Source organism: Lutjanus erythropterus, chromosome 16, assembly GCF_056507025.1.
Source record: "Lutjanus erythropterus isolate fLutEry1 chromosome 16, fLutEry1.hap2, whole genome shotgun sequence".
Lineage (NCBI taxonomy): Eukaryota > Metazoa > Chordata > Actinopteri > Lutjaniformes > Lutjanidae > Lutjanus > Lutjanus erythropterus.
The window spans coordinates 38514454-38526953 of record NC_139332.1 but is presented as its reverse complement, the minus strand read 5'-3'; the positions used below and the strand labels follow the sequence as shown (position 1 = coordinate 38526953).

The following is a 12500-nucleotide window of genomic DNA, read 5'->3' as shown; positions in this document are numbered from 1 at the left end:
CTGCAGGTCTCAGGTGACTGCAGGATGTCCAGGTCAGAACCACAGCACCACCTATAGGCTGAAACCAGTGTCCACTTTATTAGGAACACCTGTACAGTCCACTGCAGTCCAATAAGACATGTTGGGCTGCAACTGACAATTATTTTCATTATTGATTAAGCTATTGATCATATAGACTGAAGACAAAAACACACACTACCAGCCAGTGATCGGTGGGGTTGGACGATACACTCATGACCTGGTTCAATACTATCACAATACTTAGGTTCCAGTTCGATCTGTATTGCGATTTTTTAGTATTGCAATTTATAATTTTTTATTTATTAATATGTGATGTTAAGGGATTTTTATTTATTAATTTTTGTGTTAAATAATATCATGTCAGGCAGTCTTTATTTCTGCACCATCACCTCTACACTCCACACAAAAGCAGTAGATTAAAATTCAGCCGTTCCTGCTTAGTCAGCTGCTGCCAGAAGAAAATAATAAATAAGTAATAATATAAAAGTCAGTAAATTGTTCAACAGGATGAATAAAAGTTTAAACGTTTTGAAGTAAAGAGCTACATCAGCTGTTCCTGTTCAAGTATTAAACAATGAAGAAAATATAAATGTATGTGCTGCCCTCTGCTGGCAGACATCATTATTTTCAGTTTGAGTTTTGACCCTGACAGGCTGCTGTAGATAATAATGTTTTCACAGATCAGAGGAAATAAAGAGCACATGACAGTTAATGTATAGCAGGTGAAGTGAAATGGATCAGTTTGTTCAGGTAATATTAGTGGGATCATGTTAATCAGAGGGAATTCTGATCATGTGGATCATGGATCAAACATTAGTTATTTACATAAACTCCTCAAAAAAAGTTTGGAAACATTATTTCACTCAATTATTTCTCCCCTTTAATAACACTAACTGGTGTTGTATTATATATTATATTATATACATGATGTATTATATATTATATTATATACATGATGTATTATATATTATATTATATACATGATGTATTATATATTATATTATATACATGATGTATTATATATTATATTATATACATGATGTATTATATATCGTTGCAAAGCCTGATTACTCACCTTTACAACGAGGTTTAACTTGTAAGGATCTTCTGTGAAGTGAACAACACAGTTAAATGTGTGTGTGTGTGTGTGTGTGTGTGTGTGTGTGTGTGTGTGTGTGTGTGTGTGTGTGTGTGTTTGTCTGCAGGTGTTGCATCACATGTTCAGAACATCAGCGGTGAGTGAATGACACTGTTCACATAGAACATGATCATCAAGAACAAGAAAACAACATATTCGATCTTCATCATGATGAAAATGTTTCTGTGTGATGATCATTGAAATGTTTAGCATCCAGCAGTCAGTCAGCAGCAGGAGGTGGAACAGGAGGTGGAACAGGAGGAACAGGAGGTGGAACAGGAGGTGGAACAGGAGGAGGAACAGGAGGTGGAACAGGAGGTGGAACAGGAGGTGGAACAGGAGGAACAGGAGGTGGAACAGGAGGTGGAACAGGAGGAACAGGAGGAGGAACAGGAGGTGGAACAGGAGGAACAGGAGGAGGAACAGGAGGTGGAACAGGAGGTGGAACAGGAGGAACAGGAGGAGGAACAGGAGGTGGAACAGGAGGTGGAACAGGAGGTGGAACAGGAGGAACAGGAGGAGGAACAGGAGGAGGAACAGGAGGAGGAACAGGAGGTGGAACAGCTGATGGGACAGCAGGAGGTTCTGCAGGTAAAGAAGAAGAAGAAATCACACAGGGTTCTAATCATTTTATAATTGCTGACGGGCGTCACGGTGGTTCAGTGGTCGGCGCTGCCGCCTCACAGCAGAAGGTCCTGAGTTCGATCCCCGGCTGGATCAGGGCCTTTCTGTGTGCATGTTCTCCCCGTGTCTGCGTGGGTTCTCTCCGGGTTCTCCGGCTTCCTCCCACAGTCCAAAGACATGCATGCAGGTTAACTGGTGGTTCTAAATTGTCTGTAGGTGTGAGTTTCAGTGGTCGTCTGTCTCTGTGTGTCAGTCCTCTGATGACCTGGCGACTTGTCCAGGGTGAACCCGCCTCTCACCCAGTGTCAGCTGGGATAGACTCCGCCCCCCACGACCCTTACAGAATAAACGGTTACAGAAAATGAATGAATGATTGCTGACGTGATGTTTGTGCTTCAGGTCACCATGGTGATTCTTTCTCTATTGGCTCATTAGTCACTTCCTGTCTCCATCAGGTCACATGACGAAATGTCTGAAATGATAAATACTTGAATCAAACTCATGATGAAGACAGTGACTTTTCTTCTTTGTGTGTTTGTTTGTTTGCAGCTGAAGGTCCAATCAGTTCTGCAGCTTCACATTCGACAGGTCAGAACTCATCAATCAATGATAAATCAATAGATCAATACCTGTATGCTTGTGTACAGAGGGACAACAAGTTCTGGTGCTGTGATTCTCCTCTCAGGTTCTTCAGGTTCCTCAGGTTCTCCAGCAGCAGCAGGAGAATCCTATGATGGTGGACCTGCAGGTAAAAACTTTTATGTTTTGATATGAAAATATCTTCAGAATAAAAATGAAAATCTGTTTTTGTCAACCAGAAGCTTCAAAGCTGCAGTTAGCAGTTGGCCAGCAGTAGTTAGCTATTAGCAGTTAGCTGTTAGCAGTTAGCTGTTAGCTGCTAGTTGCCTTTTTAGCTAAATCTGGTCAGGCCCTCGTAGCCATAGTACTAAGCCCAAAACTGGATGCTGAGATTTTTTTAGTCCATCCAGTTTGTTCCACGTGTTTCCAAAAAATAGTCATCAAAATTTGTGCTGTGTCTTTTCATGTTCATCTTTGAATAGACGTCTTTACAAGGACATGAGATACTTTCAGTGAAAGTCAAACATTACTTAGACAACTTGACAGGCTTTTTTTTTCAGTGTATTCCCAACCAAATTTTGCTGAGTGGGAATTAGTTAAAAATCCCTGGTTTCAATGAGGCTACAGTTCGATTGACAGATTGATTAAGCAGCTCTATTTAGATAATCAATTAATCATGTTTCCTTAATTTATTTCTTGGATATAAAAACATGAAGTGGACTTTTAATTTTTCTGGCATTTCATAAGCCGGACAACGAATCAACAGATGAAAATGATTAACGTCAAAACTAAAACACATCACGTGTGCTGCATTCATGGAACATCAAAGTTACTGGAATTATGAGTTTCTGACTTGTAAAACATTAACATCACCATGACAGTGTGACAGTTAACACATCGTTGTGAAGCACATCCATGAATGAATGAATGAATGAATGAATGAATGAATGAATGAATGAATAAAGCAGTCTCTGTTTGTGTCTTCAGGTTCTGACAGAGTCGACTCAGAGTCCAATGGTAAATATCAATTAGTTCAATACAAACTGATAAATTACTTATTCATACACACACACACACACACACACACACACACACACACACACACACACACACACACTCATGTGACACACAACACAACATCCCAGAGGAAACTAATAATATATTAATACATATGCAATATATGGTATAATAATACAATAGCAGGTTCTAAACAGAACTGACAACATTGAAGCTGTGGAAGCAACATTTTTTGCTATCAGTGATCAATGATTCCATAATAACCTTTCAACATATTGTAAATCAACTGGTCTGAGACACAACTAGAGTTCTGCACCTCCTCTTGACTCTGTTTTCAGCCTTTAGGGAATCTGGCTCGAGATGGTAGACTTAAACCAATCACGGGTCATCTCAGAGACCGGGCGTTCTTATTGGCTGTTCTACCAGTGCAGCTGTGAGACCCTGAATCAATTTCAGAAACTCCTGCAGGAAAAGTCACTATAAAACTAAATGATCAGACAGAGAATCTTAAAAAGAGTCCAGCTAATGAGCAACATGCTCAGCCCAGGAGACTGTCGCCTCACTCAGTGACCTCTGACCTTCACCTTCGGTCGTGTTCATTCATGTCTACCGCGGGTCTTTGCCGAGTGCTGAGAGGACGGGGCGGAGCTTAGACACAGAGCCGACAGACAGCTGCTCAGAGCTGGAGAGCTCTGTAGGAGAAGGGCAGTGACAGACTGGAGCTTCTGGAGGAAAAGAAATGCCAGAGTTGCTCTAATGTCAGCTCTTTTATTGGCTCAGAGTTTAAGTTTCAAACTTTTGTCATTTAAACGTGGATTTATTTTCACTCCTGCTTCCCTGCCACAGTGATCCACAGAGAACTGCAGACCCGTAGATTGGCCAGATGAGAGCTCAGTGTTTGTTTGTTTTTTAAACTTCTGGGATTAAAAAGTGGATTTATCTTCATGTTTTCTTGTAAACCTGTGTGCAGCAGCGACCGCGGACGAGCTGCCGCACACAGGTTTACAGGTTACAGTAAGATAATTAGTCTGCCTGTTCATGTTGACTGCTGACCAGAGGAGAAATGTATTTGAAAGTCACATTTTGAGAGTAAAGAGAGGAGGGATGTAAAAGACAGAATCGACTCTCTGGTGAGTTTTGTCAGTACTGACACACAAATACACACACGGTTATTACATAGGTATTTTTGACTGTGCTGAGTCAAACTGTGTCGCGCTGATTTCCATTTCCATTACCACTTTTATTGTTTCGAGGCGCGCTCAAGATGGACTGACTTTTGGAGAAGTGAAAAGTGAGCCCAACCCTCCTCTAAGCTGGCTGCAGCAATGTCTTGATGCTTGTGGGCAAATCATGATGAATCTCCTTTTCTCCCCCTCCAGCAAGCGAATGTTGTGATACTGAGCTTGTGTGTGTGTGTGCAGGAGAGAGAAAGACATTTCTAAAAGTCTTTTTTGTTCAGCTGGCTGCAATTCTGTGGCTTCTAAGTGAAACTCAGTGTTTTGAAATGTAGTTTCTCTCTTCTGTCGCTGTTTGTACTTTCAGGTATCTGCTGTATTACACACAGCTGACGTCTGTCAGTCTGTGTTCGCTCACAATTGCCTCCGTAAACTGTTGCATGCACACATGGAGCTCATGCTGCTCGTCTGATAGGAGGAGCTCAGGGAACTCAGATGAGATTCAACCATCAACCATGTTTAGGCTTTCTACCTGCTGCAGCTTTAAAGAGTGAAGTTATGAAGTCAAATAATCTCCAGAAGAATCATGAATACATCACATGAACTTATCAAACATGTGTGCTTCAGGTAACGGACAGAAGCTGTTAAACGGAGGAGGAGGAGGAGGAGGAGGAGGAGGAGGAGGAGGAGATGACAGTCAAACAGGTGAGCTGCAGGGGCCACTGAAGGAGGTGGCAGGTGACAGAATCTTTTTAAATTGAAAGAAAATGACTTGAAGTGAGTCACATGATTAATTGACAGCCTAGCTGTCTCTGCTCAGGTGTGTTGGGTTCGTTTGGGGTTGGATTGTCACATCTGGATTATGCAGGTGAGTGTCCAGTTGAGGTCTAACATCATCTCTCCTTATTCACTTTTCACCTGTCACATCTAGTTATTTTTATTTATATTTTTTTATTTATTTAATGATCTACAGACCAAAGTACATTTAGCTTTAATGGTTTTAATGAATGTTAATGTTGTTAATGACTTCATTACATTATTATTATCATTGCTCTTCATCATGTTCATCAGACTGGTCTGTGTTGTTTTCTTCTTCTTCTCTCCTCTTGCAGGAACCATCCACCCATCCAGTCACGACTTCCTGCTCGGCCTCATGGGTAAATTTCTCTGAGGGCGGCCTGTGTTTTTGTCTGATCTGACATGCAGTTTACTATTTATCCTGTTTTGTGTTTCAGGTGTGTCAGCTGGTTCTCAGGTAGAGGAAGGTGGTTGGTCTAATAGCTGAGCTGTAGTTGGATGTTTATTGTGTTTGTGGTTTTCAGGTGCAGGTGATCCATTCGGACCAGGTGTTCACATCAACATCCCAGGTATGATCTCACATCTGCTCCAGATGATCTTTAAAGACTCGGAAAACTCTGATATCCAAGTTTAGTTTCTCATGAATCATCCACAAATATCGGAGTGAACATAAACATTCATAACTATTAGATAACCTGCTTCAAAAACAGCTCATTGTGTGGGCGTGTCCACTCATGTTTGATTGATAGCTGCCTCAGGAGTCCCAACAGGAAGCTCAGTAACGTCTTGCTGTGGACTGCTGAAGACATGTAATAAATGTCTGAGCACAGACATGTCCAGTTTGAACAGCAAACAGGAAAGTGAACAAAAACTTAACTCTTTATCTCAAATTAGGGTTAAATCTGATTTCTAATACTCTTATATGCTCACTATTTTGTATGTGAGACCCTAAACTACACGGTGAATGAGTTTGAACCAAGGCTTTAAATGTCAATAAAAAGTTCATTTTTGATTTCCTCTTCTTTTCGCTGACAGGCCACATGACTCCACCCACTCAGCTGGACTCGACAGGTTTCATTTTCTTCTTCTGTGTTTCAAAAAATAGCTAAATTAAGAAATTGCTTCTGCACATTATGTGAATCATCATAACCGATCTATGTTATTGATCAGCCTCTTTGTGTTTCAGTGATCAGTTCAGGTATAACAGCAGCTCCATTTGCAGATCAGAACAGTGGCTCCAGTGTGGACTCACCTGCAGGTACTGACCCCACCCACAGATCTGTGGGCGGGTCACTCTGTGGGAGGGTCACTCTGTAGGAGGGTCACTCTGTGGGCGAGTCACTCTGTGGGCGAGTCACTCTGTGGGCGGGTCACTCTGTGGGCGAGTCACTCTGTGGGCGGGTCACTCTGTGGGAGGGTCACTCTGTGGGCGGGTCACTCTGTAGGAGGGTCACTCTGTGGGCGGGTCACTCTGTAGGAGGGTCACTCTGTAGGAGGGTCACTCTGTGGGCGGGTCACTCTGTGGGCGGGTCACTCTGTGGGCGAGTCACTCTGTGGGCGGGTCACTCTGTGGGAGGGTCACTCTGTGGGCGGGTCACTCTGTAGGAGGGTCACTCTGTGGGCGGGTCACTCTGTAGGAGGGTCACTCTGTGGGCGTGTCACTCTGTAGGAGGGTCACTCTGTAGGCGGGTCACTCTGTGGGAGGGTCACTCTGTGGGTGAGTCACTCTGTGGGAGGGTCACTCTGTGGGCGGGTCACTCTGTAGGAGGGTCACTCTGTAGGCGGGTCACTCTGTGGGAGGGTCACTCTGTGGGCGGGTCACTCTGTGGGCGGGTCACTCTGTGGGCGAGTCACTCTGTGGGAGGGTCACTCTGTGGGCGGGTCACTCTGTAGGAGGGTCACTCTGTGGGCGGGTCACTCTGTGGGAGGGTCACTCTGTGAGCGGGTCACTCTGTGAGCGGGTCACTCTGTGGGCGAGTCACTCTGTGGGCGAATCACTCTGTGGGCGAGTCACTCTGTGGGCGAGTCACTCTGTAGGAGGGTCACTCTGTGGGCGGGTCACTCTGTGGGCGGGTCACTCTGTGGGCGAGTCACTCTGTAGGAGGGTCACTCTGTGGGCGGGTCACTCTGTGGGAGGGTCACTCTGTAGGCGGGTCACTCTGTGGGAGGGTCACTCTGTGGGCGGGTCACTCTGTGGGCGGGTCACTCTGTGGGAGGGTCACTCTGTGGGCGGGTCACTCTGTCACTGTAAATCAGTTCATGTATAAATATTATATACTCTAATATTTTCTGTTATATTAAAGTACAGATGAGTGAACATTTAATGAAATGCAGTTCCACTTAATTCTTCTCCCTTTCATTACTTTTCTGTTGTCATGGTTACATCCTGGTGCTGAAGATCCTGCTCATCATTCTGACATCAGTGTCGACCATTTAGGACCAGACCACACCTCTCTGAGCTCAGAACCTGACCAATCACTGTCAAGCTCTGTGTCAGGTTCTTCCCATTCAGTAGCACATGGAGGTTGGTAAGACTTTTACTCTGAAAATCCAGGATGACATTTACTGTAAAAATCAAGAAAGATTCACTCTGAAAACCCAGACAGACATTCAGACATACTTTTACTTTGAAAACCCAGAAATGTTTACTTTGAAAGTACAGAAATACTTTTTCTTTGAAAATACAGGGATACTTTTAAATGTTTTGAAAAAAGTTTAATTTTAGTGTGTTTGTACTCACAGATGGCGGCGACTCACTTGATGTTAACGGTAAGACTTTCTATAAGCTGCCTGTTCTTGGGTTTAATGATAAATATCAGTGATAGTTTGCCAGAATTGCATTAATTATTGATCTGATTAGTAATGCCTGATCAGGATGGGTATTTTTCATGTGTTCATCAGTCTGAATGTTTCTGAAGTCTTCAGTCATCCTGTTGGTTTCATGTGTTCCCAGTTTGCTGGTCAATAAAGTTGTATTTTATTTGATTACAAAGTGATGAGTCAGAGCTCATCAATGATCGGCTGTGACTCACTGACACTTTTTTTTTTCAGGAAATGGTCGACAGATTCTGCTGACAGACACAAACACAGGTGAACCTTTAAACCATTTCAGTATAGTCACCTGTTCTCACCTGTCCATGATCACAGTATATTCATAATAATACTACTGAACACCTGTCTGTCTGTCCAACTGATGATGATGATGATGTAATCAGTTGTGATGATGTCATCAGGTGCAGGAGAATCAGTGACGGCTATTCATGTTGACCTCACAGGTGAGAGAAAGAGGCTGATTGACTGATAAATAGATTGATTAACAGGTAGAAACGTGACTCTGTGTTCTGATTGGTTCCAGCTTCAGGTCTTGGACTTGGCCATGATGTCACAGGTAACAGTTGATACTATGACAACCACATTTCAACAATAACATCAACAGTTTGTTTGTCACGTCATCACATGATCCTGTCACACTACAGAGTCGTCACCTGTCGTCCTCCACACTGAGTCTGTCGACCACTTTACAGGTACAACTGTCTGTCTGTTCACCTGTCCATCTATCTGTCTGTCTCTACACCTGCCTGTCAGTACACCTGTCTGTCTGTCTGCAAACCTGTCCATCTATCTGTCTGTCTCTACACCTGCCTGTCAGTACACCTGTCTGTCTGTCTGCAAACCTGTCCATCTATCTGTCTGTCTCTACACCTGCCTGTCAGTACACCTGTCTGTCTGTCTGCAAACCTGTCCATCTGCTCACCTGTCTATCTGTCCTTTCAGCTTCAAATGTTAACACCCACACAGATCTGGTTACCATGGCAGCAGACTCCACAGGTACAGAGTCAGGTAAGCCCCACCCTCCAACATGGCTGACAGACTGGTGAGGTCAGAGTTCACACCTGGAGTTAAACTGTGTGTGTTTGTAGTTCCAGCAGACCCAACAGGGACTCCACTGGATTCCAGTAAGTTAATTCATTCACACTCATGGAGACAAACGCTTCTTCTTCTTCTACTGTATAAATGTTTACGTGTGTGTTTGTTTCAGATCATCCAGCTGTGACGGATCACATGAAGATGGCTGGTAAATTTTACAGATGTTCAACATGAAAGGTTTATACTGACAACAGTGTAAAACCAGAACACAAAACCAGTCTGAAACCAGTCTACAAACCAGTGTAAACCCAAAGTGAAACCAGTCTACAAACCATAATACAAAACAGTGTAAACCCAAAGTGAAACCAGTCTACAAACCATAATACAAAACAGTGTAAACCCAAAGTGAAACCAGTCTACAAACCATAATACAAAACAGTGTAAACCCAATGTGAAACCAGTCTACAAACCATAATACAAAACAGTGTAAACCCAAAGTGAAACCAGTCTACAAACCATAATACAAAACAGTGTAAACCCAGTCTTAAATAATCTACATACCAGTGTAAACTCAATCTGAAACCAGTTTACAAACCAGTGTACAATGCAGTGTTAAATGAATACAACACCAGTCTGAAAATGGTCTTTAAAAGTAGCAACCAGTCCAGAACCAGTCTGTAACTGGAACATAGTGCCCTGCTCAAGGTCAAACCTGTTTAAAAAAGTCTTTGTAGTCACGTTTGAGGTTCTGGTTTGTGTCGGTGGATCTTAGTTTAGGTTCAGCTGCTAACAGTTCTGATTCCTGTGTGTTACCTGAGATCAGGTGTTAACAGACCTGGTTCTGGTTCTTGAGATCAGGTGCTGAAGGCATGTTCTCCTTCTTCTTTCTTCTGGGTTCTTCTTGTTCTCTGCAGGTTCAGTCACTGAACAGTACAACACATCTGGTCAGGGTCCTGAAGGTTCGTACACCACACTCTGACCTCTGTATGACCTCTGCATGACCTCTGCATGACCTCTGCATGACCTCTGCATGACCTCTGTATGACCTCTGTATGACCTCTGTATGACCACAGTCTTTCATTTCATGAATTAATCTTTTCACGTTGTCAGTTGAAACGAGGTCCAAACATTTGGACACAATAAAAACATAAAGTTTGATTAATGAAAGTAAAAATATAAATCCTGATTAATGTTTGTGCTTCAGGTGCAGAAAATGTGGAACTGGAGGATACCTGCTGACTTCCACATCAAGCCGCGAGTTCGATTCCTGCGCTACAGATTCCAGTGTACCGACCAAACAGCGTGGCCCAGGAAATCAGAGCCCTCCCACTAGCTACAGGCCCCGCCCACTGACTCGTTGATGTTTTTTTTAATATTTAAAAGTTTGTTTATAGACGTTTATTTTGTTGTAGAGAGAATAAAAACATAGTTTCAACCGAACCTACACCAACAATTGGTGATTTTGTTTGATGACATCATAAAGGATGTGACATCACTGTCAGCATTATAAACTTCTACAATAAATGTTTTTTTTTTCCATGTTGAACATCAAACTGAGAATGTGTCTTTTGTCCAAACTGATCAGTTTTAATAATCTGATGATCATGTTCGCCACTGATGTTGATTTTTTTTCATTCTAAATCAATCTGTCATCAATATTGTTCATTCATCAGTTGGTTGTTTGGTCCATTTATTATTAATTAATAAAAGTTTGTCCTCAACTCAGAGATATTGTTTACTGTCAGAGAAAAGACACCAGAAAATCAGAGAATTTGAACTGATTAAGCAGTTATCAAGAGTTTGTGATTAATCCAATAATTGATTAGTAATTGATTCGACTGTTTGTTTTTTCATTTCACAGCGTTGTTGTATTGGACATGATGATTCATTCAATCTGTCTCATTAGAAGACACATTTTTTATTTTTGGCATCATCATCTTTCCGGTGTTTTCTCTCTCCTCCTGCCTCGCTCTCGTCTGTCCTCTTCATTTCCTCAAAACAGACGGTGAAAGAACGTTCAGAAGGTTTGAGTTTTATAGGAAAGATGAGAAACAAAACGTGTCTGACAGCAGAGAACAGAGAACAGAGAACAGAGAACAGAGAACAGAGAACAGAGAACAGCTGACGTGTAGCATCACTGTTCCTCTACGATCAATCAGAACCACAGCAGCTTAAGTTTGGTCAAGGATTCTCATTCAGGCTACAGGATCTCAGGTTCCTGATAAGATTTTAACAATGTTCCACACGTTCCACACCTCTAATAAATACAAACATAGAAACATATACAGTTCTGGAAAGAATGAAGAGAGTCTCTGACAAACATTTCTTCAATCATCACCTCTACGTGTTTGACAGTCCGTCCAACACAAACGTCCTCCTCTTTAATGAGACACTGATCAGATGATCACCTGAAGGACGATTATAAAAACCACAGCTGTGATTAAAGATTGAGATCATCACCAATATTGATTTATAAACTCTTCCTAAGTTAAAATATTAGCGTTGTGTTGTTTAAAAATGAATATGAGCGTGTTTTCTTTGCTTCGAGGTCTGAAAACACGGCATCTTTTTTATTTTGACCAGTTGTCATTTTCTGCCAATAAATGGAAATATTTGAATTTCAAATTTGAAAAATATTGTCAGCAGTTTACAGAATAAAACAAAAATGTTCATTTTACTCAAACACAGACCTAAAAATAGTAAAACCAGAGAAACTGGTTCTTATTTTTTGTAGTGAGTGACTTGTTTACAGCTGAGTGTGTTTGAAAAGACTTTATTGAAGTTTTGAAGTCAGAACACTTGAGCACTTTTAACTTTTTATGATTTAAAACATTAACCAAACAAAAGTCAGCGTGTTAATGACTTTTTTACTGAACTTCCTGTTTGTAGAGCAGCTCAAACAACAACAACAACAACAACAACAACAACAACAGGAGCCGCTTTCAAGATTCTTCTTGTGTGTCATTTATAGAAAACTGTGAACCTTTAATCCTTCCTGCAGCTTCATTAGAATAAATTAATACCCGGATACATTATTTCATATAAAATATCTCAGGATACACGTTTGTTTTTTTTCTGGGGTTCAACTATGACAATGAGGGAAATAAACACACTGGACAAACAGCTGTCATTGATGTGACATGTGTTTAATGTGGACCAATCACAGCGAGGCTGATACCTGATACTGATCTATCTGCTTCCAGCTGGTCTCCATGGTAACAGATGAGCTGTTGCCAGGGAAAATTAAGTCAAACTAATAAACACTTTTCATTTATAATAAA

General features: G+C 41.8%; 2 protein-coding genes and 3 long non-coding RNA genes across 6 annotated transcripts in view; 4 read left to right on the top strand and 1 right to left on the bottom strand.

Annotated features, from left to right (window-relative positions):
• The first annotated feature begins 1664 nt into the window (after positions 1-1664).
• LOC146313701 (uncharacterized) lies at positions 1665-3471 on the top strand. Its single transcript, XR_014772073.1, has 4 exons — positions 1665-1750; positions 2333-2371; positions 2469-2531; positions 3350-3471. It is a non-coding gene; the product is annotated as an uncharacterized LOC146313701 (long non-coding RNA).
• Positions 3472-5048: 1577 nt separating this feature from the next.
• Positions 5049-8451, top strand: LOC146313700 (uncharacterized). Its single transcript, XM_084739429.1, has 9 exons — positions 5049-5259; positions 5375-5422; positions 5667-5711; positions 5790-5921; positions 6388-6423; positions 6539-6610; positions 7751-7876; positions 8095-8121; positions 8404-8451. Exons 1-4 carry the CDS (start codon positions 5154-5156, stop codon positions 5837-5839), a joined length of 249 nt encoding a protein of 82 aa, XP_084595555.1. The 5' UTR covers positions 5049-5153; the 3' UTR covers positions 5840-5921; positions 6388-6423; positions 6539-6610; positions 7751-7876; positions 8095-8121; positions 8404-8451.
• LOC146313699 (uncharacterized) lies at positions 8449-9547 on the top strand. Its single transcript, XR_014772071.1, has 6 exons — positions 8449-8627; positions 8708-8740; positions 8829-8876; positions 9127-9192; positions 9273-9308; positions 9392-9547. It is a non-coding gene; the product is annotated as an uncharacterized LOC146313699 (long non-coding RNA).
• Positions 9548-9738: 191 nt separating this feature from the next.
• Positions 9739-10765, top strand: LOC146313698 (uncharacterized). The gene is made up of 2 exons (XR_014772097.1): positions 9739-10178; positions 10424-10765. It is a non-coding gene; the product is annotated as an uncharacterized LOC146313698 (long non-coding RNA).
• Positions 10766-12344: 1579 nt separating this feature from the next.
• The window catches only part of hsf1 (heat shock transcription factor 1), a 13783-nt gene continuing 13627 nt past the window's right edge, over positions 12345-12500 (bottom strand). For both annotated transcript variants that reach the window (XM_084738514.1, XM_084738515.1), the window contains one exon: positions 12345-12500. This exon is cut by the window's right edge and continues 585 nt beyond it. The gene's annotated coding sequence lies outside the window, so the exon portion shown is untranslated.

Excerpts from the sequence above, each read along its gene's own strand:
- LOC146313700 (XM_084739429.1), top strand. The coding sequence starts at position 5,154 with ATGAACTTATCAAACATGTGTGCTTCAGGTAACGGACAGAAGCTGTTA. Across the intron at positions 5,260-5,374 it reads AGGAGATGACAGTCAAACAG|GTGTGTTGGGTTCGTTTGGG; the intron begins GTGAGCTGCAGG and ends GTCTCTGCTCAG. Across the intron at positions 5,712-5,789 it reads CTTCCTGCTCGGCCTCATGG|GTGTGTCAGCTGGTTCTCAG; the intron begins GTAAATTTCTCT and ends TTTGTGTTTCAG.